Genomic DNA, 23,251 nt, shown 5'->3' with positions numbered 1-23,251 from the left:
GAGAAATTCCAGTAACGTGTAGCTGGCCACACATACAAAATAGCAGGACCAAAAGCAAGTGTCTAAAACACCCTCTAACAAGTCTACACCCAGAACAAGAAAAGAAATAGCATCAGGAGCATGGGGCTTGGAGTCTTGAGTGTTCGTTTGGTCCTGGCTCCATCTCTAACGGGTTGTGTGGCCTTGGACAAGCCTCCTGGCCTCTTGAGGCCTTGGGGTTTTCATCAAAATTCACTGAAGGGTGGTTTAGATGCACTCCAGGACCCTTTTCTGTTCCCATAACCTGATTTCCTCTACTGCTGCAAGCCAGCAGGTGGCAGTAACTCCTAGACTAGAAGGCTGACCTGTCCCTGGTTTCCTCCTCACAGCACTAACAAACCTCCAAAGGTAAACACAGTCGGGACTGTAAGATAAATGACTGAGATATCATCAGTGGGACTGGATACAAATAAACTACATCTAAGGAGCAGCGAGTGAAACAAATACTAATAGAATGTATGCAATGACAAATAAGATTTAATTGAAACTGACTCAGACAAAATCTAAACAGACACATACCTTTCTCTTTATGGCAACTGACTGTGGTTTAGTCAGTCTTGGGGGAGAGCTTTGAATATTTTCTTCTTCCTCTTCTTCCTCCTCTTCCTCCTCCTCTTCTTCTTCTTCCTCCTCTTCTTCTTCCTCCTCCTCCTCCTCTTCTTCCTCTTCTTCACTGCTCTCTTTAGACAGCTCCATCAGCTGCCCTCGCTCCCCTGCCACTGGCCGGCTCTCCGGAGAATGCAAATATTTATTTTTCGATTGTACTTTTGCAGGTGATTGCCTACTGTTCACTCTAGATGACAGGATTTCTTGCTCCTCCTTTTCCCAGCAGCTGGCCTGTTCCATTAGCCGCTCAGCCTAGGCGGGGAGGGAGAAATGGTGGGCCAGTGAGAGGGCAGTAACACAGCCAGAACCTCTCAGGATCAAAGGCAAAGGCTCTCTAAGACGCTTCTGATCCAGACAACCAGCCCAGCAGCATTCCAGCTGCATCATCTCAGGGCCCTTTTGCATCAGTTAGGATAACAAATCAAAGAAGAATGTGTTTCATGGGATATTTAGCACTATTAATGATGCAGGGAATTGATTTGAGTCCTTCATCACTACATTACATGCTCACTGGCATGGAACACTTGAAGCAAGTTCATCCACACAAAGAATCGATTGACACTGCAGCCTTGGAGCTCAGCACCCAGTTTGATCTGATTACATGCTGTCAGTAGTGAAAAATGCTGCTTTGTGATCAATGATAAATGTTTCATTTCTCATACTCAATTCAATAAAATTATCATGTCTTACCATGCAACCTCAGGGTAAATTAGTGCCATATCATCTCACAAGCTTTTGACAATAATGTTAATGGTTTTCTTAGCTTAAGAATGCTATAAGATTGAAGCCACACAACTTAGGCCGATGATGCCAATCATTACCTCTTTTTCGGCTTCCCTCTCTTCTTCAGAAACTGCAGCATTAGAAATTAAAATTGGGGTCCACCTCAGACTCTCTGGATCAAGTTCATTGGCGCGGGAACAGGATTTCAGCTTCTCCATGTGGCCCAATATAAGCTTTTCCCTTCTAATGATGACAAATCTGTAATGTGACCAGGCAGAACAAGGTGCAATCAAAGGCTGAAATTTTATCTCACCTTCACATACTGACATGTGCTAGCACTAATAATATCTGGGTTTGGAAAACTCAGAAAACAGAGTAATGAGAAGGTATTATTTGAAATATGACCAGCAAAAATGTGTCATTTCATGCTATCTTTTTAGGAGAAAGTTTCTGATAACACCATTAGAGAACCTCTGCTCTGGACCTGGAATGAATCCACCTAAGCCCTGAGGACACATTCTGCTGGACGGTGCCTGGGGGGCAGCGGGGTTGCCCAGGGCCCTAGCACTCACCTGCCGTCTCGCTTGTCGATCATGTGCAGGTGCTGCAGCGTGGTGGCAATGTCGTGGGGGCACATGCCAGTAGCTCTGCTTATTGCCTTGATGCTGAGGTGCCTCTCGTGGTGGTGGTAGAGATATTCCAAGATGACGCTCTTCCAATAGGCCAGGTAGGAGAGACGGCCCAGATCAGAGAGAGGCTTTTCAGGAGACCCTGCTTGGCCTTCTCTTCTAGAAAGCAAATAGCCTGGGGCAGAAAAAGCAACAGTCCACTTCACTGTTTTGTTCAGAGAACTTGGAACAGGGACCATTAAAAATAATACAGGTAGCAACAAGGTAAAAACATCATATTGGAGAGAAATGCATTAATTTGATGTATGTAGCCTCTTCTAGTTATAGTGATTTGATATCCATGAAGTTCATGCTTCTAAATCTTTTGTAATGGCACTGTAAGTCAGCTCATGTAGCTAGCGGCAGCATTCCAAACATTCATCAAGACGTATTTAACAAAGACTAAAAGCTAAGTTTGAAGGCATTACTTCTGATAAGTCTCAACATCCATGTCTCCCATGAGCTTTAGATTCCTTCAGAAACAAAATGTCAGGCACTTCCTCAGAAATCCTGTGGAAGGACCACCCCAAACATTAATGGGAAAGTTGTTTACCACAGGAAGGACCTAATGACCCCTTGACAGCTGGGTCTTAATAAAAGAGAAGGGCCTCTTTTGACTCAGATTCTATATTGCTTGTTACGTTTAACTAGCAGGCTGATCTGAAGCTTTGTTTAACGACTAATAAATGAATGTCTTTTAAGTCAACTGCTGCAACTTACATCAGCTCTGCTAGCTCTATTTTCACTTCTTTCATAGGGTTTCATATAATCTAACCCTAGAACATTGCTCCTCCAAATAAAATAAAATAAAAAGAAAAGCTCCTGAAAACAAACTGTTTCATGCATACTCAGAAAATCCCTGAGCACACTAAGCTTTTGAACGTGCGTTCTACAGCATTACTGAGAAGGTTCTTTGGCAAAGGAACTTTAAAACGAGAAAACCTTTAAATCCACTTGAAGGTAATGAATGAAAGCTAGTGGCTGTCTCAGTAATTAAGAGCCACTTATGGAGTAGAGAAGAAATTCTATAAACTAATGATGTCTACCTTGCTCTAATTATCGATTTCAACAGCTCCACCTTCATGAACGTCCTACATTTAAACAAACATCGACCATATACAGTAGGTGGCAGCAATTACAAAATCATGCTGTTCTGTAAACTGCCCAAATCCTCAACATTTTTCTTCTTTATCTACATACCCAAAATGGCTGCATTCTCAAGCTTTTTCTCAATTTTGGATTTTTTTGCTACAAGAAGGAATAAATGCCTCCATTGCATTTCTCTGCCTCTAAAAATCACTGCAAAGAATGCAGAAATAGAGAACAAGAAATCCATCCTGAACCACAGAGGAGTATAACCACAGCATTTTGCATTTTGATGGTTTTAATCTGAACGCCATTATGAAGAATAGGCATAAATTTAACTTTAGGTTCTGTTGAAGTCTTTTGTCTTATTTGTCCCTTTAACTTATGTTTAAGTGCAAAGTATTTGATTGCGTACAAACAAGCATCACCAAATTTTACAGTCAAGCCACTGTCGACATGTCATTTGGCTGCACACAGAGGCTTTCGACAGCAGTGTGTCAGGAACGCTAAGAGCAAATCCAGCCCCATCGTCCCCTGCCAATGTGGAGAATAGCTCTCCGTTGCCAGAGTACAAAGGTGCCCAGACATCAGAATACAGATCGCTGGCACTTCTGAACCTGCCTCCCAAGTCCCTGGCACATGCTGAGAAGTGTATTCGGTCGGCTGGAGGTCCCAGCTCTGTCCTCCTGGGGGAAAGAACCACAGAACTGTGGATATATCCATGAGATCCTTCAGTTAAAAGGCCCCTGCAGTAATGGTGAAATTCCCCAGGCCCACGATGGTTCTTATCTGAACCCCACAGATGGGGACAGGAAGCCTCCTCTCAGCCTAGCAGAAGGATTTCTGTACAACCAAAGGGTTTGAAGGTGGTATGTGTCCTCCCTACCTCACATCCCCAACTATGATGTTCCACCTGGGCCTATCTTACCCGGGAGCACACATATTTCTTTGTTCTGTCTTTCTTCCCATAATCCCTACTCTGGGCTAAGGAGCAGCAGCCAGAATCCCGAAAACATAAATTTTACATAACTATTCATGGTTTCACACTTGAGGTAATACAGATGCACCTATTCTAGGCCTGAGCCTAAGGCCACTGGAAGTATCAGGCCACTTGGGGTCCGTGGAGAGTGCGCTCCTGCATGTTAGGTTCCTGTCTCTGGGGGCACTCCCTTGGGCACACTGTGGTCTGTGACTGCCCCTGCCACAGAAGAGATGGGCTGGAAGCGGGAGGGGAGAGAGCAGCAGCGCCAGGAGCCTCTCACACAGCAAACACCCTGGCCCCCACCCTCAGGGCTGGCAAAGGCTAGATATATGCACAAACACCAAAGCATCAAACACCAAATCATAATTTAAATCAGATTTCTGACTGCAACTTAAATATTGTTGCAATTATAAAGACAATATAATTAAGGAATTTGACCACACTGATAACAGATCTATTATTCCAATTTTATTAACTGTGTTTAAATCCCCGTGCTTTTCAAAAATACTTAACAAATTATCTTAGAAGAGGAAGAGAAGGCCACAAAGCTAGGAGGTGGCCAACACCTGCCAGGAAGTGGTACTTTCCTTTCCTGGGTGCTGGAGAGGAAAAACTGCAAACCAAAACTCCTACTAGGAAGCATCAAGAAGATTTTCAGGGATGATGTGCACCAACGTTATGGACCATAAAATGCCACTGCCCAGAGGGGTCCCTGCATTGCCTGTGGTAGTTTTCTCTTTTCACCTCTGACCGTCAAGGAACTTACACCAATGCTGAGAGACCTCTGTAAGGCCACAAGTCTCCTCCTAAAGGAGGAATTTTGGGTTTTAAATAGAATCCATTTGAACAATCAAAATGACCAAGGATAAATATCTGATTCCATATTAATTAAGTGAAATCACTCATATGTTACAACATAGAGCTTAGAAGAAAATTTGTGTCAAGTCTAGTCCATTTGTGTGCTAGGTTGATGCAATTTATAATTAAAATTTTACCTGCAGCAGGCACTTTCCCTCAAAAAAGTTGCAGCTGGCGGCGCTCCACTACTTGGCCTTTGTAACACTGAATGTGCTAAATAACTTCTTGCAACCTTTTGTTTTGGTCTACCTTTTCTAGGCTCCTCAAATCATAATCACTATATAGCCCACCGACAGAATAATTTTTGGTAAGAACATTGTACATCATAGAGATGTGGTGGTTTAAGTTACAGCTCTTAAGTTTAACTTACCAAAAAGATTTCAAATAATTGATCTAAGATGCAGGGAAATAAAAAGCACTTATCTTGGAAGCTGGTGTATTATCCTGACGCATCTGAAACAAGTACAATACCCCTGGTGAATAGATTCCCATGGTGCTCTACCATCTCTCCTTAACTCAGGATACTTTCAATCAGAAAACCTCAACTATCTCTGGGGAAACCTGGCTGTTTCAGACTGGAAACAAAGTGATGTTTGGAGGACAAATCCCAGTAGCTGCAGTATAATTAATAGCTGATGAAAACAATTCCCTTGAAATTGCCCGTGAGCCAGAAGTGCTGGGCGAACAGCACTTGATCTGGTAATTGAAAGCTGCCAGGCCCATACAGCCCTCACCCACATCAACTATCTGACACTAGTGAGAGCTGGTTCTTCTCTAGCTTCACTGGAACTACTTATCCAGGGGAAGGTGGGGTCTAAGTTTCAGGGTATGGGTCACACACCTTATTTAAAAGATAACAAAGATGGCTGCTTAAAGAGAAATTAAGAATGATGTGATGTCTGTACATTTCTAAGCTGTACTGCAGGGAACCCAAATTCACCTGCCTCCATTAAAGTTGATCCAATTGTAGTAAGAGAATCAATTCTCATGTTAACTAGTGCTGCTCTCCTGTGTCTGAAATGGTTACATCTTTCCCAGGGGGAGAAAAAAAGAGGTAGAGAGTTGCCTTCATGTAGACAGATCCGTTAGGATAAGGAAGGAACTGTCTAGACAAGGTCAAGATTTGTTTTTGCAGACCCAAATTCCCAAATCAACTTAACTCCAAGGGTAATAATTGCAAGGTTAACCTTCATTTAATATGAAACATTCCTTCCATTAAAATCTAATAATATTTCAGGATTGTAGACTGAACCAGAACTGGAATGATGTTGTTGGGCAAGGATGTGGACATGGATAAGGATAAAGGTAGCCACATCTTACCCTTGCACACCTCCATCTTCTTCTACCTGGAAACAAACCAAACGAATTCCTTCAAACACAAAAGTGTCAACTCAGGCAAGCTATGCCCAGCTCCCATCTGTCTGGGTTATCTAAGTCTGAGGGTCACTGGCTGCTCTAAGGGCAAGATAATCTTCAAGGATTACCCACTTTTCATCAGACACCTGTTTAGCTCAGCCAACCCTGCTGAAAGGCCTCTATCAGTAGACACTGCTGGATTTGCAAGCCTGGGAACTGCCACCAGGCAAAGGATTTATGGCAACTCTTGAGTGGAGGGAATCTGATGGCTCTAACTACGTATCTACTGATTGAGGACAGAGATTTACTGGTCTATGCTCATCTGTTACTGGTTTCTGGGGTTAAGCAGCACTGTGACCAAGTAAATGAATGGCATGTTATCAGTTTAAGTAGTGATGAATGAACTTGACAGGGTATTTATGTCTCCTTTAAATTTTGTGATTTTGCAATTAGTGCAGAAGGAAGCTGAGCCTTAGCTCTCACACGGTTTAAATCTTACTGCTTTTCATTTATTAAAAGATACAGACACCTCCTTAGCAAAAACGGGAAATGTGAATTCTTCAGCTATTTTCTGTTTTAAGAGATTGGTTTTGAAAAGGTGGAAATTTATGAATTCTCTCCCACAATCCTATGGTATTTCTCAGGATCCCAGTCTACTTCCTACAGACCATTGGTTTTTAGGCCAGCCACAGCAGCATCACCTGGGCACTTGTAAGAAATCCAAATTCTCAGAACCTACCCCAGACCCTATTCCTTTGGGGGGGTGGGGCCCAGCACCTGTGCTCCAACATGCCTCCGGGTGATTCTGATGTACAGTCAAGCCTGAGGACCACTACTATGAACTTTGTGACCGAGCTACTGATTTTGACGAAGATGTAAAAACCTCCTCGTGCAGTAAGGAGAGGCACTGAATAGGCCGTGGGGCTGAGGAATCTCAAATAGGGAGGAGACCTCACCTAAGGGAGGAGACCACTTTTTGTGGTGAGAAGGGGGGACAGGGTCTGCTTAATCTCCAAAGCCCGCCATACCGAAATATAGCAGATGCCACCGAGTTGCTGGTGGCTCTGTCCTGTGCTCTGTGCCTGTGCTTCTCAGCCTTCACCTGGCAAACAATCGCCTCTTGTTACAACTTGGATTTTGACTCAGCAAGTCTGGGGTGGGGCCTGAGATCTTTGCATTTCTAACCAGTTCGTACCCCATGGACCATAACTAAATGTTTATACATTCAATCAGTGGTTCTCAAACTGTTTTAGACTCAAGACCCCTTTACATTTCAAAAAAATTATTTAAGATCCCAAGGAGATTTGTTTACTAGAGTTATATATCTATAGGTTTTACTGAGAAATCTAACAAATATTTAAGTCATTTAAAAATAACAATGGACCCATTTATGTCAGGATAATTTTTTAATGAAAAAATAACTACACCTTCTAAAATACAAACATAATAGTGAGAAGAGTGGCATTGTTTCACACTCTTGCGAATCTACTGTCTGGTTTAAGACAGCCAGATTCTCAGATCTGCTTTGTCATTCAACCTGCTTATGACATGGAAGGTCATGAAACCTCTGGAAAACTCCACTCATACTCATGAAAGAATGAGAGTGAAAAGGACAAATAATATCTTAGTACTACTTTGAAAAGATTTTTGACCTTATGGATTCTCTGAAAGGGTCTCAGGTACCTCCAGGGACTCCTAGAACATACTTTGAGATGTACTATAGATTGGTTAAGAGCATGGACTTTAACACTATCTAATTTAACCTGTCTAGTCAGTTTATTTAAACAACATAATTACATGGAAACTAGATTAGGGAATGAGATCTTGTTTTCTATACAGGCTAATGTAATACCCCGAAACATCCCAGAATATTCTGGGCAGAAAATAAAAAAGTATTTGCAAAGTCCCCTTAAGGGACTGCAGAAAAATGTGAAAATATTAAACTTCCCCACCTGAAGAATTTCTGATACTCCCTCAAGCATTAGGGACTCCCAATTCAATAAGTCAGGCCCTCAATCTTGGGGCTTGCCCTTATGAAACTTGTTCCTGCAAAGGACAAACTAAGCCTACTTATAATTATGTTTAAGAGTCACCCCCAGAGAACCTCTTCCATTGCTCAGATGTGGCCTCTCTCAACCAACTCTGCAAATAAACTCACTACCCTCTCCCCTACATGGGACATGACTCCCAGGGGTGTAAGTCTCCCTGGCAATGTGGGACATGACTCCCAGGGATGAGCCTGGCCCTGGCATCGTGGGATTGAGAATGCCTTCTTGACCAAAAGAGGGGAAAGAAATGAAACAAAATGAAGTTTCAGTGGCAAAGAGATTTCAAATAGAGTCTAGAAGTCATTCTTATGCAATATATAGATAGTCCTTTTTAGTTTCGAGTATATTAGAATAGCTAGAAGGAAATACCTGAATCTGTTGAACTGTAATCCAGCAGACCTAATTCTTGATGATGACTGTATAACCATATGGCTTTTATTGTGTGACCATGTGATTAGGAAAACTTTGTGACTGACACTCCTTTTATCCAGTGTATAGACAGATGAGTAATAAACTAAAGACACAAAATATATATAAATAATTGGGGGGGGGGATAAGGTGTATGGGGTGTTTTTGGTGTAATTTTTAAATTTTTTTTCTTAATTTTGGAATAATGCACATGTTCTAAAATTGATTGTGGCAATGAATGCACAATTATATAATACTGTGAGCCAGTGACTGTATACTTTGGATGGATTATATGGTGTGTGAATATATCTCAATAAAATTGCATTTAAAAACAAAAAACAAAAAACAAAAAACCATGGGCTTTTGAGCTAGACTGCCTGGAATGGAAATTACATCCCAGCTATGTGACCGTGGGCAATTTATTTAACCTCTCTGTGCTTCAGATCTCTTATCCATAAAATGGGGATAATAATTGTACCTATATCTTAGGGATGTCTTAAGAATTAAATGAGCTAATACACAGTATGTAGAACAGTGCTTAACATATCACAGTGACTCTAAGTACCAGCTATGATTATTATTTAAGGTATTCAATGAATGAAATTCCAAGGTGATCATTTGGGTGAGTAATATCCTTTGTACAGGGAAAGAAATAAAATTTGGACAGAAGGAAGAAGACAAGCTAAGCTGCTCTATGGAGTCAGACTGAGAAGGGATGGGGAACTTTTCTTTTCTACTTTTGCTTGAGGCAACTGAAAGCCATTTCATTGCCTCAGACTGAAGTTCTCCCTCTAGTCTTATCCCTTTCTCTCTCCTCCCTCCCTCCCTAACCACCCAAATATAAATTTAATTAAAGAAAGAGGCCATGAAAAAAAACTTGCTGCCTCAGGAATGGTCTCAAGAAACTGGAGACTCCAAGTTCCCATCAAGCACAGTTCTGTGCCCCCCAAATTCCCTTTGGCCCTAAATTCCTTAACTTCAAAAACTACCCTCAGCAAACAGCAAGCCCATCAAACCATAAAAACAATGGCGGCCTGAGGGCTTCAGCAGAATCCAAATGTTCTAGAAGACCCAAGTGTGTCCCTGAGGAAATGTCCTAGGCCAGTGAAACCCAGAGAATGGAGACAGTGGGTCTTTGGAGGAGGAAGGCTGGCTGCCCCGGGTCACATACCAGTCTGTTTCCCTAAGCCCCTCTCTTAGATTTCTCTTCCCAAAGATCCCACAAGTTCCTCAGCAGACCTCCAGTGCTGAGCTCTTCCTCAGTTATTTGGAACACCCCCCAAGCTCCCTCAGGAGAGGAGTAGTGTCCTTCAGTTGTGCCCATGGGAGGTGTATGGTAAGGCCATGACTCCATGCAGATGGTCTGAGCCTACAGACCAGGCCAGGATCTACCAGGTGTGCTCTAGGTTCTGTGGGTGGGTGTGGATTCTCTTGAAAGAGTGGTCATTCTGTCTGTCAGTCATCCAGGGAAGAGGTGGGTGCTTAGGTAGAAAATGAACTCACAAACAGGGCATTAGACAGGTAGGAAAGAGGGCTCCCTTCCCTCTGAAGTCCCTTGTATTGAGGAAGGTGAATATTCTCAGTATTTACCTGAGTTGAGGGTGGTGAGAACAGGCTGAGGGCCAGAGACAGAACCCTGTGAGACTTGAGATGAGGCCATGGTATTTTTATAACTGATAATCCAATTCAGTAAGAATTAAGATAATCTGGTCCAGTGGTTCTCATCCCTGGCTGTACTTTAGAATCCCTTAGGGACTTTTAAAAACCACTGGTACCTATGTCCCACCCAGCCTCAACTCTTGCTTGTCTCAGGCCAGCCTGGTCTCACATGTATTATGGTTCATATTAAGGAAAGGGCTTTGGGGACAATTCTTGGGTCAGAGTATTAAAAGGAGAGGCAGCACCAATTCCTTTTCTCCGTTTCTGCCACCTCCAAGGTGCTAATGATAGGAGAGAACCTAATGTGAGATCCAAGCAGAAGGTAAAGCTTGGGGAAGGTGGAGCACCTAAGAGTCGAGGCGAGGGAGGAGGATGGTCACTTGGTAAAGAGAACACTGTGACATACTTCACAGAGGTTTCATTTGTTTAAACATTCGCCTGAGGAATATTTGTTTGCATTCAGCATGTCACCACCAAGCAACATCCTGGTATGGTACATTACTGGAACATAATTTTTTTTTCTAAGAAGATGACCAACTATGGAAACAGATTCAGTCCCTCAATTTCCTTTTTAAGAAAATGAGGTGCCCATGACATAGGGATGAATTTGAAAGGTGAACAAATCTGTATAAAACAATCATTGAATGAGAGAAGTAATACTCTTGTTGATATTACTTATTCCCTAACTAAAACCAATTGGGGAAAGCAAGAATTTTAAAAATCGTTTTACTTAAATACATTTGGCAAATAAACAAATTCTTCACAAAGCCCATTACCTATCACAAATCTAAATAAAGCTTGGCTCTGTCCTTCAGAGATATTTCTGTCACACCTTCAACGTTGTCAGAAAATGGAAAAGATGTCAGAATGATGCCTTTCTCACTGACCTTTTTTTTCCCCTCTACAATTCAACGCATTTGTGATATTCTGCAGTTTTAAGAAAAATAAATTTATTAGAAAAAATTAAAAGATGAAGTAATTTGGCATTTTAAAATTATTTCCTCTCTTTAAATAGACAAAATTCCCTATTAGAGATTCAATCTCAAAAATAATTTCAGGAAATAAACTTGCTGCCCAAGTTGAAACCTGGATAAAATTTCACATCTAAGTTACAAAATCCTGGCAACAAAAATTTTTACCATTGTATAGTTATAAGATTTTAAACTGTTTTAAACACAAATACACTTCAAATAAAATATCAGCCCCAAGCAAATAACTGCATTGACTTAAGTCCATTAGCTTGATGCTAAGAAATCTGCAATTTAATTTTCCTTCAACAAATTACTAAAAACAAAAGCTAGGGTTTCTTTTGCCTGCTTTTGTAGATGTGAGGTTCTGTAGAGGAAGTGGAAATAGTTCATTCCAATATGCAATCGTCCACGGGAGGGGGCAGGTGCCTCAGGGTGGACCCCACCTCTGGTTTCAGAACCAGGCGTTGGGAGAGATGACAGTTAGAAAAGCAACTTGCCCTTCCATTTGTTCTCCCATCAACCCCCTAAAATGCCAGCTGTAATTTCAAAAATAGGACAAAGTATGTTATCATTCCAATTCTGGGTGATGAGTTTTCACACAGCAAACACAAATACACAGCAAGGCTGAAGAGAGAAAAAAGCGGGAACACAAATCTCTCTAAAATTCTTCTTTGTTTTCAAACAAAGTACAGTTCAAAAGACAATCTGTCAGTCTTTGAAATAAGTTCTGAAAACCAAAGCACAGCCCATCGCCCAATGTGACTGAACGTCTCTTGTTAGAAATGTAAGGTAGAGAAACTATCTCTAGTCCTCCCGGTTATCTAGACAAAACAGTCCGACGCCACCAGTCTATAGAAATGGAAACTTCTCTTTTCGCCTGTTTTTAATTTTCTCCCATTCACTTCCAAGCTGGATTTGCGGTAGACAGCCTCTGGCGATGAATGGTTGTGTCCCTAAAGGGTTCCTGATGAGCCCATTTTGACAGACGTAGGCAGCACATGCAGACTGGTGTGGGAGCTGGGGGGATGGAGTGTTCAATTAAGTAACTGGCTGGTTTGACAGTGCATTTGGCGTCCTGTAGGCATCTAGACTTTAATCTTACAGGCATCTTAGAGCCCAAATTGGCTGGGGTTAGATGTTAGCTTTTGGAAATCCAAAAACAATTGCAATATTGTCCTTAGCAGTATTTAAAGATCTTGACATCAACGCCTACCCCTTTAGGTTTTTTGGTGGTATATCTCTCCAAGCTCTCTGAATGAGCCACCATTCTGTCCAATGTTTAATATTAACAGTGACTAAAGTGGAGATTAGTAACTATTAATATTAGCACAGCTTTGGCCACAATATACTAATCTTATCCCAATGAGCCTTTATGCTATGTCATCACTGTTAATCAAAGAATCCCCTTCCATTTACAAAGGATTGGAAGGGCTTAGTAGTGTGTTCAACAGGGCCTACTATGTGCTAGGCACTTCTCCAAATTCCAAATGTAATGAAGAAAAAAGCCCTGGGAATTTAATTTGTTAACTAGTATGCAACTCCTGAACATAAAAATCACAAAATAGGTAAACAACAGGAACTCAAATAGACATGAAACAGCTAAAGTTCATTTAAAAAAAATCAATTCAATATGCTACATTGCAAGCAGTCAATAACACTGCAATCATTTACAAATCAAAGTACAACACAGATACGGGAAAATACACACTTAGGTTCAAGTGCATGATGGAATGAGTAGATGAAACTGTAAATTATGTAACTCGCTTGAATTACGTTGCTTGAGAACTGAAACAAACTTCCTGTATAATTGCTTTTTAGTTGGTTTTACCCCTTCAACAGCTATTTAATTATGTATGATCAGGTCAAAGAAAGTATATGTTTAATTGAGGAAAAGCAGACAGGGAAGTATTTCAGAGTAATCCTCGGAAAAGCTCAAGATTATTAATGAAACCTGGTGATTTCTCTTTCTCTTTAAGAAAGAGTTATCCAAGTTATTTGGTAAAATAAACAATGTTTAAAACAAATTCATAGGCTTCATTCATTTTATTTTCTCTCTGAAAACATTCATTATGGTCTGCAAGTTTTTAACTGGATGCAACTGAAAAGCTGCAGAGGTCGAAGGCAATCAGAATCCTCAGATGCATCTCATGTGTTGGTAGGAAAAAGTCTCATTAACTTCCTGAAATTCGTGGGGAAAAGCTCAAACACAGGGCAGGACTTTTAATCTAGGAACAGAGAATCAGCTTCTTAAAAAAGAAGAAGCTTGTTTTTGCAAAAAATAATCAGTAGAACCTAGTTTCAGCACATTTTAAAACATTCTAATCTTTTCCCCCTTTTCAAAGTCTAACTTTTAATATATTTTCTCTTCTGTAAGCACTGTTTCTAGTGCCTAAAAATCTGCCCCATATTTTAGAACTGCTTAATACTCAGTATTCTGGGAGGAAAGAAGGGCAATTTCCTGTACACACTTACAATGTCAGCCAGTATTGCTTTCCCCAAGGAAGGAAGGAAGGAAGGAAGGAAAGAGAAAAGGAAAAACAGAAAATGAGCCAAAAAAAAATTCCAATGCTATACAGTATCTCTTCCTTTATCTTTTTGACCTCTAAGTTATATATTTTCTCTTTTGCCCACCCCTATTCTACACTGCCATTCTTTGCCTGTATTCTCCATTCTGTCAACGCCCAACCCTGTAATTCTGTTTGTCTGGGTTTAAGAATGGAGGTAGAATTTAGAGATCGCTGTTCTCTAGTGGACTACAATCAATACTTGAGAGGATATGAATCTAGTAAATTTTGGTACAATTCCTTCACATAAAAAGTGCTGCAAAGGCCAATACACCAGATACCCATGGATGAGCCACCAGGTTTTCACAATCATATAGTCACCAAGTAAGCTACAAAGTTATGCGATCACCTTTAAGAATCAAGGCTACTGGGTTGCAGTTTGAGAGTTTCAGGTATTTCTTTCTAGCTATTCCAATACACTAAAAACTAAAGAGGGATATCTATATCATGCATAAGAATGCCCTTCAGAGTGATCTCTTGACTTCATTTGAAATCTCTCAGCCACTGAAACTTTATTTTGTGTCCCTCTTTTTTTGATGTTTATAGCTGTTGATGCTCAATATCTAGATTCATTAATTCATTGTGGGGTGGTTGTAAACTGGTGAGATTTTAATTCTATCATTTTATTTTAATTTATTAGGTGCAATGCTCTTATAAAAAGATGCTTCCCCTCATTTACTATTTGGTTACCTAGTGTTACAGTTCATATAGGAAAGGCAGAAAAAAATACTTTATTTACCAGTTTTCAATATCGTCCTTTAGTTTTTTAAAATATCATTATGAACTTGTGAATTTAAACATTTAATGTCTTTCAATCATTGCAATGTTTACTGCCTGGTCAGTGCTGCTTTTAGTTGGATCCTGAGTCCTTCTGACATGATCTTAATGGTCTTTGCTTCCTTGCTGTCTATTATGAAAAGAAAGAACAGTCTTTTTATATAGAAAACACTCTTCTATTTCAATTAAAATGATGACTCAATTTGTCCCAGAAAAGGATATATGCAAATCTGTTATGTAAAGTGAGGTCCACCTGTATTACATTTTCTCAAGATCTCAGCAATTCTTTTTTTAAATATCTTCTGCTATGTAATGGCATTGCACATATTTTTTTCAATGAGAACAACTGCTTACATACATAACTGAATTATTTTTAATCCATTCAACTATTTTTAAGCACTATAAACATTAATTTAAAACAATTTTGTTGAGAAAGAGTTCCTCTATGATGTTAACCCAAAGCAGGACTTGATATAAATAACTACAAAACAAAGGGTTTTATTGGTAAACATGAAAATGTAGAACAAATATTAGAGTAAAACCATGTTAACCACAAATCCATGGGGAAGGAAAAGAAATCAGATTCCTAACTAGTATTTTCCTAACAGAATTCTAAACAAGTTGCAGAAAATCTTTTACTTGACCCTAAACTGAATTGATGTAAAAAGAATACTACCTCACAACCAGCTGAAATCATAAATCCCTTGTTTAGAAATACCATCATAAGAAGGGCTTAGCAAACTTTTATCATAAAATACTCGGCTTCAAGCATAATGTCTCCGCTACAAGCTGGAAAATGTGCTCAAGGAAATAGCTCCTTTGAAACCAAAACCAGGTATAGCACCAATTTCAACCAACTGGAACAAATCTTTCTTGGTCTTGTCTTAACAATGGAAAAACGTGTCCCCTGCATGTATCTTGACTGGGAAAATGGAAGAGAGAGTAGGAAGCCTTTCCTCCCCAGCATTACAGCACTGCCAGGGCCTTGTGCATGCCTCCCATGCCTGGGACTGAGAGGGCTTCTCTTTGTGCCCGACCTCTCCACCACTCTGTGGGCAAGCCCCTGGCAGAGTCAATGTAAAATATGTTTGCTGAAGCAAGGGACAGAGGGATAAATAAGTGAAAAAATGAAGGACTGAGAGGAGATCTGAGATGGAGCATCAGTTGTGCCATTAGCTAGCTGGGTGGATCTGATACATTTCATCATCGACACAATGAAGATGTCTGACTAGACTCGGGATTCATTTATTTGTTCACCCCCTCAACAAACACTGACTGTGTGCCCTCTGAGTGCCAGGCACCATGCTCCTGGGTTGGAGTTCAGCAGTGAACAAGACCCTGCCCTCACGATGAACTGGACATTGCTAAGGTTCCATTTACTGCTGAAGATTAGGTAATTCTGATACTAATTATCTTAATGAACTTCTCCCAGCAAAGTGGGTTTCAAAACAACTCACTGCAAGTGCCAAACAGACAAAACATTTGTAAAATAAATAAATTAAAATCCACCTGAGTGCCAAAACTTAAAAAAATTGTGAGCCACATAAGGTGAAATGGTAGCTTTCAGAAAAAAACGAGAGACTGCAGACCTTATGTTTCATATTTACAATGTTTTCATTGAAGCAATGAATACAAACTATTCTATAAGAGCTATTTATTTGCTCTTATCTATGAGAAGCTTAGTTTTTTTTTAAAGATACATAAATAACTTGTTAGCTGCACTGCCTCATGCAACTCATTTCAACGCATTCAGTAAGTCAACCTCTGAATAAATCACTGAGCTCAATTTTCAACCTTGATGTTATCTTTAGCACATTAAAATATATTGTACTTCAGTCCAATGTAATAAAACAGTAATGGCAAAAGCTTTTACTGCAACATATTATAATGAGAAAATAAGGAAAAATAGCCATTTTCCTTATTTCATTGTAGACTAAAATGCTATTAAAATATATGTCATCATTATACATGACTGCACAGGTCAAAACACATCTTCTAAAATCCAGCCAAAGAATAAGGGTACAGATGCTGATCCTGTCTTCCAACAAGTAAGTGTCCAAGTGGAGAGGAGATGGGTTCCCTATCATAGAAAATGCTATGAAGGACTCATGCACCGTTTCAAAAGTATAACTTCTTACTCTTTAACAGTTGCTCACTCATGGAGGGTAGCTACTGGAAAAGCCAAGCAAACTTTTCTTGACAGCTTCTTATGACTTGAGTTTTTTTCCAAAATAAATCTATCTAGGGACGAATTACCTGCTCTGAGAAAAGTAAGGGAAAGACAGGTATCTTTCCAACAAACATAAATGTTAACTATGCCACAGCTCTCCTTTCTCTGCTCAAGGTTTACAGTAGATAATGACAGTCTTCTTTCTGTTGCAATTTAATTGATCTTAAGATAGAGGCTGTACTTGTACACAAAGGCCCAAAGGCAGGAGTACCAAGAATAAAAATACCAGTTCTCAAAGGAAGGTAGAGCATATCTGACATCATTTGATTATGTCCTAATAAAATAAAATTCTTCTTCCTAAGAGTCACGCGTGAGAAGAGGAAGCACATTAAGAAAGCCCTTTCCAGGGTAATTCACTCAATATCTGTTCACTGAATAATAAGGACTTACTAAGTGCCTGACTCTTCTAGGAGCTGAGAATATGGTAGAAGACAAGACAGAACAAAGTCCCTCCCCTCATGGAATTTACTTCTGGTGAAGGAAATAGACAATAAACAATAAATATAAAGAAGACAAACCCAACTTTGTAAATGACTGCACATGCTCAGCCTAGACCATTTTTGATCAGAGCCCCCCAAAAAAGGAACACTACTGAATAAAAGTTGCAAATGTAGGTAAATACCACATGCCAAATTACATTCAATCTGTGTAATTCCTCATAGGGAGTCAGTGTTTTTAGTCACATACCATGTACCTAAGACACCGTTATAACCCCACAAAATGCACCTTTGATGCTTGGCTTCTGGGGTTCCTAGATGGGGAAAGTGTAATATTTACCCAGCAGCCCAACCAAGAAAGAACTTATGCCCCAACTGAGTGCTCCATCACAGATATGACAAAATCCATGTCTCACTGGGTAAAAGGATAAGGTAGCTCAGGGTGAGGTCACAGGCCCAGGAGCTCTGGCCACCCTGAGGCTGGGGAAACAGTATCTCCACCCACTGGTACCCATTCTCAAGCCACCTGTTAGGAAGAGCAAACCACATGGTACAGAGATAGCCAGAGACCCTCGTGGGGGAGGTGTGGTATCTCACGGGGGCCTGTCAGGGCCGGGACTAAGCTCCTGAGGAGAATCTGCTTACCCCAGTATTATACCTGACTTGCCCTCTGAGAGAAGCTACACCAACAGTCAGGTGAAACACATTGTCCCGGAACCCAGTGAACCAGATTTCAAAATCCTAACTCCTACTTGCTATAGGAGATTGGCCAGTCAGTATTAAAAATTTAATCCAAAAAGGTAGGATGAAACCACTCTAAATACTCTGCTTAAAAGCACTCTTAAGTTTTACTTAAATTGTATTTTGGGAAATTTGTAAGTAGTCTATTGAAGGCAGACTGTTAAAACTGGAAGTTGCTTGCTGGCAACTTGAACTATTGCAAAACATATTCCTATATTTAGATATCATTTAATACAATACTTAAGCCAGTAGCCAGCATCTAAGATATGAGGGAAGATGTTTTCTCATTGAGAGAGGATATGATTAGTCTCCCAACCTCACTCCCTTCTAGGTAGAGAAGTATGTGGCTTTCTAATTCTACTTTATGGACTTAGAAGGACATAGAAGCAGAAGCAGGAAACAGAGAGTGGATGCTTTTCTCTTCCTACATGGTGCTTCCTCAAGAGATCAGCCCAGATCTGTAAGAAAGCTAAAGTAAAGACAAGCCTGGGATTCATTATGCCAGGCAGTTGTGGTACCTGAGAAAACTAGTGAGAGAGCTCTGTGATGAGAATGAGAAGGAGGGGAAGAATGAAGGCATAGAAAATTGCACCAGTTAATATACAGTGAGAAGGAACTAAGATTTGTACCCAGAAGCACGTTTCCTTCAAAGTTTACTGTAATTCCTATTTTTCTTCAATCCAGTTATGTGTGTGTGTCATTTTTAAGAAAAGGAAACAAGTGGAAGGACACTGCTAACCACACTTATGACAGGAACCAAATTTGTAACTTGCAGGCATAAAACAAAGTCATCTGCCACCATCATCTAGCAGTGCACATTAATTACACATTCAGTTTTTAAATAGTACACAGACCTCACAAAAGCCAAGGCTGAAACCTTCAATATATAAGATCAAAGAAAAGGTCCACGAAGGGGATTTCCTGAAGTAAGTGCATAATCCCATTCAATTACTCCTACTTCTTATAGTTGCAGTCCTGTTCCATAACGGACAACGCTGACACACTGCATAATATTTTAATATTAAATAAAGCCAAGAATTGAACCTGCTTACAAGTTTTTATGATTAGTCTACAAATAAAGACATTAATTTTTTAAATGTCTGAATCTACAACTAACTGATGTTTCACCTAATTGAGAAACTTGTCATTTGTATACTAGTTTCAACTACCTGTAGATACAAATTTATAGACTATCTACCCTTTAGAACTTCAGTTACATGTCCTAGTCCTTCCCCGAGATTAAGCCAAGGCAGAAACAACAACAAAAACAGTTAATATAATATTTAAATCCTTGTAATTACAGTTAGTAGATGTGATTTTTTTTAATTACGAAGGAATGCTGAAGTTCATCAAAGGCCTTTCTGAATTTGTAATAAAAACCCATCTGGGAGGCGGGGCAAGATGGCGGACTGGTGAGCTGTATGTTTTAGTTACTCCTCCAGGAAAGTAGGTAGAAAGCCAGGAACTGCGTGGACTGGACACCACAGAGCAATCTGACTTTGGGCATACTTCATACAACACTCATGAAAACGTGGAACTGCTGAGATCAGCGAAATCTGTAAGTTTTTGCGGCCAGGGGACCCGCGCCCCTCCCTGCCAGGCTCAGTCTCGTGGGAGGGGGGGCTCTCAGCTCCGGGAAGGAGAAGGGAGAACTGCAGTGGCAGCCCTTATTGGAAACTCATTCTACTGATCCAAACTCCAACCATAGATAGATTGAGACCAGACACCAGAGAATCTGAGAGCAGCCAGCCCAGCAGAGAGGAGACAGGCATAGAAAAAAAACAACACGAAAAACTCCGAAATAAAAGCGGAGGATTTTTGGAGTTCTGGTGAACATAGAAAGGGGAAGGGCAGAGCTCAGGCCCTGAGGCGCATATGCAAATCCCAAAGAAAAGCTGATCTCTCTGCCCTGTGGACCTTTCCTTAACGGCCCTGGTTGCTTTGTCTCTTAGCATTTCAATAACCCATTAGATCTCTGAGGAGGGCCCTTTTTTTTTTTTTTTTTTTAATCCTTTTTTCTTTTTCTAAAACAATTACTCTAAGAAGCCCAATACAGAAAGCTTCAAAGACTTGCAATTTGGGCAGGTCAAGACAAAAGCAGAACTAAGAGAGCTCTGAGACAAAACGCAATAATCCAGTGGCTGAGAAAATTCACTAAACACCACAACTTCCCAAGAAAAGGGGGGTGTCCGCTCACAGCCATCATCCTGGTGGACGGGAAACACTCCTGCCCATCGCCAGCCCCATAGCCCAGAGCTGCCCCAGACAACCCAGTGTGACGGAAGTGCTTCAAATAATAGGCACACACCACAAAACTGGGCATGGACATTAGCCTTCCCTGCAACCTCAGCTGATTGTCCCAGAGTTGGGAAGGTGGAGCAGTGTGAATTAACAAAGCCCCATTCAGCCATCATTTCAGCAGACTGGGAGCCTCCCTACACAGCCCAGCAGCCCAGAACTGCCCTGGGGGGACGGCAATCACCTGTGACATAGCACAGTCATCCCTCAACAGAGGACCCGGGGTGCACAGCCTGGAAGAGGGGCCCACTTGCAAGTCTCAGGAGCCATACGCCAATACCAAGGACTTGTGGGTCAGTGGCAGAGACAAACTGTGACAGGTCTGAACTGAAGGATTAGACTATTGCAGCAGCTTTAAAACTCTAGGATCACCAGGGAGATTTGATTGTCAGAGCCACCCCCCCTCCCTGACTGCCCAGAAACACACCCCATATACAGGGCAGGCAACACCAACTACACACGCAAGCTTGGTACACCAATTGGACCCCACAAGACTCACTCCCCCACTCACCAAAAAGGCTAAGCAGGGGAGAACTGGCTTGTGGAGAACAGGTGGCTCGTGGACGCCACCTGCTGGTTAGTTAGAGAAAGTGTACTCCACGAAGCTGTAGATCTGATAAATTAGAGATAAGGACTTCAATTGGTCTACAAATCCTAAAAGAAACCTATCAAGTTCAGCAAATGCCACGAGGCCAAAAACAACAGAAAATTATAAAGCATATGAAAAAACCAGACGATATGGATAACCCAAGCCCAAGCACCCAAATCAAAATATCAGAAGAGACACAGCATCTAGAGCAGCTACTCAAAGAACTAAAGATGAACAATGAGACCATAGTACGGGACACAAAGGAAATCAAGAAGACCCTAGAAGAGCATAAAGAAGACATTGCAAGACTAAATAAAAAAATGGATGATCTTATGGAAATTAAAGAAACTGTTGACCAAATTAAAAAGATTCTGGACACTCATAGTACAAGACTAGAGGAAGTTGAACAACGAATCAGTGACCTGGAAGATGACAGAATGGAAAATGAAAGCATAAAAGAAAGAATGGGGAAAAAAATTGAAAAAATCGAAATGGACCTCAGGGATATGACAGATAATATGAAACGTCCGAATATAAGACTCATTGGTGTCCCAGAAGGGGAAGAAAAGGGTAAAGGTCTAGGAAGAGTATTCAAAGAAATTGTTGGGGAAAACTTCCCAAATCTTCTAAACAACATAAATACACAAATCATAAATGCTCAGCGAACTCCAAATAGAATAAATCCAAATAAACCCACTCCGAGACATATACTGATCACACTGTCAAACACAGAAGAGAAGGAGCAAGTTCTGAAAGCAGCAAGAGAAAAGCAATTCACCACATACAAAGGAAACAGCATAAGACTAAGTAGTGACTACTCAGCAGCCACCATGGAGGCGAGAAGGCAGTGGCACGATATATTTAAAATTCTGAGTGAGAAAAATTTCCAGCCAAGAATACTTTATCCAGCAAAGCTCTCCTTCAAATTTGAGGGAGAGCTTAAATTTTTCACAGACAAACAAATGCTGAGGGAATTTGCTAACAAGAGACCTGCCCTACTGGAGATACTCAAGGGAGCCCTACAGACAGAGAAACAAAGAAAGGACAGAGAGACTTGGAGAAAGGTTCAGTACTAAAGAGATTCGGTATGGGTACAATAAAGGATATTAATAGACAGAGGGGAAAAATATGACAAACATAAACCAAAGGATAAGATGGCTGATTCAAGAAATGCCTTCACAGTTATAACGTTGAATGTAAATGGATTAAACTCCCCAATTAAAAGATATAGATTCGCAGAATGGATCAAAAAAAAATGAACCATCAATATGTTGCATACAAGAGACTCATCTTAGACACAGGGACACAAAGAAACTGAAAGTGAAAGGATAGAAAAAAATATTTCATGCAAGCTACAGCCAAAAGAAAGCAGGTGTAGCAATATTAATCTCAGATAAAATAGACTTTAAATGCAGGGATGTTTTGAGAGACAAAGAAGGCCACTACATACTAATAAAAGGGGCAATTCAACAAGAAGAAATAACAATCGTAAATGTCTATGCACCCAATCAAGGTGCCACAAAATACATGAGAGAAACACTGGCAAAACTAAAGGAAGCAATTGATGTTTCCACAATAATTGTGGGAGACTTCAACACATCACTCTCTCCTATAGACAGATCAACCACATAGAAGACCATTAAGGAAATTGAAAACCTAAACAATCTGATAAATGAATTAGATTTAACAGACATATACAGGACATTACATCCCAAATCACCAGGATACACATACTTTTCTAGTGCTCACGGAACTTTCTCCAGAATAGATCATATGCTGGGACATAAAACAAGCCTCAATAAATTTAAAAAGATTGAAATTATTCAAAGCACATTCTCTGACCACAATGGAATACAATTAGAAGTCAATAACCATCAGAGACTTAGAAAATTCACAAATACCTGGAGGTTAAACAACACACTCCTAAACAATCAGTGGGTTAACAAAAAAATAGCAAGAGAAATTGCTAAATATATAGAGACGAATGAAAATGAGAACACAACATACCAAAACCTATGGAATGCAGCAAAAGCAGTCCTAAGGGGGAAATTTATAGCACTAAACGCATATATTAAAAAGGAAGAAAGAGCCAAAATCAAAGAACTAATGGATCAACTGAAGAAGCTAGAAAATGAACAGCAAACCAATCCTAAACTAAGTAGAAGAAAAGAAATAACAAGGATTAAAGCAGAAATAAATGACATAGACAAC

General features: G+C 40.4%; 1 protein-coding gene across 6 annotated transcripts in view; it reads right to left on the bottom strand.

Moving 5' to 3' along the window:
- Nucleotides 1-23,251, bottom strand: part of KAT6B (lysine acetyltransferase 6B) — a 214,847-nt gene that overhangs the window by 8,919 nt on the left and 182,677 nt on the right. For all 6 annotated transcript variants that reach the window (XM_037803692.1, XM_037803690.1, XM_037803694.1 and 3 more), the window contains exons 14-16: nt 1,941-2,172; nt 1,467-1,626; nt 559-897 (exon numbers count right to left, since the gene is read on the bottom strand). In XM_037803692.1, the coding sequence (XP_037659620.1) occupies nt 559-897; nt 1,467-1,626; nt 1,941-2,172 (731 nt within the window). The remainder of the gene's footprint in view (nt 1-558; nt 898-1,466; nt 1,627-1,940; nt 2,173-23,251) is intronic.

This window comes from Choloepus didactylus, chromosome 15 (assembly GCF_015220235.1).
Source record: "Choloepus didactylus isolate mChoDid1 chromosome 15, mChoDid1.pri, whole genome shotgun sequence".
NCBI lineage: Eukaryota > Metazoa > Chordata > Mammalia > Pilosa > Megalonychidae > Choloepus > Choloepus didactylus.
The sequence above is the reverse complement of the archived record's forward strand: the minus strand, read 5'-3'. Positions and strand labels throughout refer to the sequence as shown.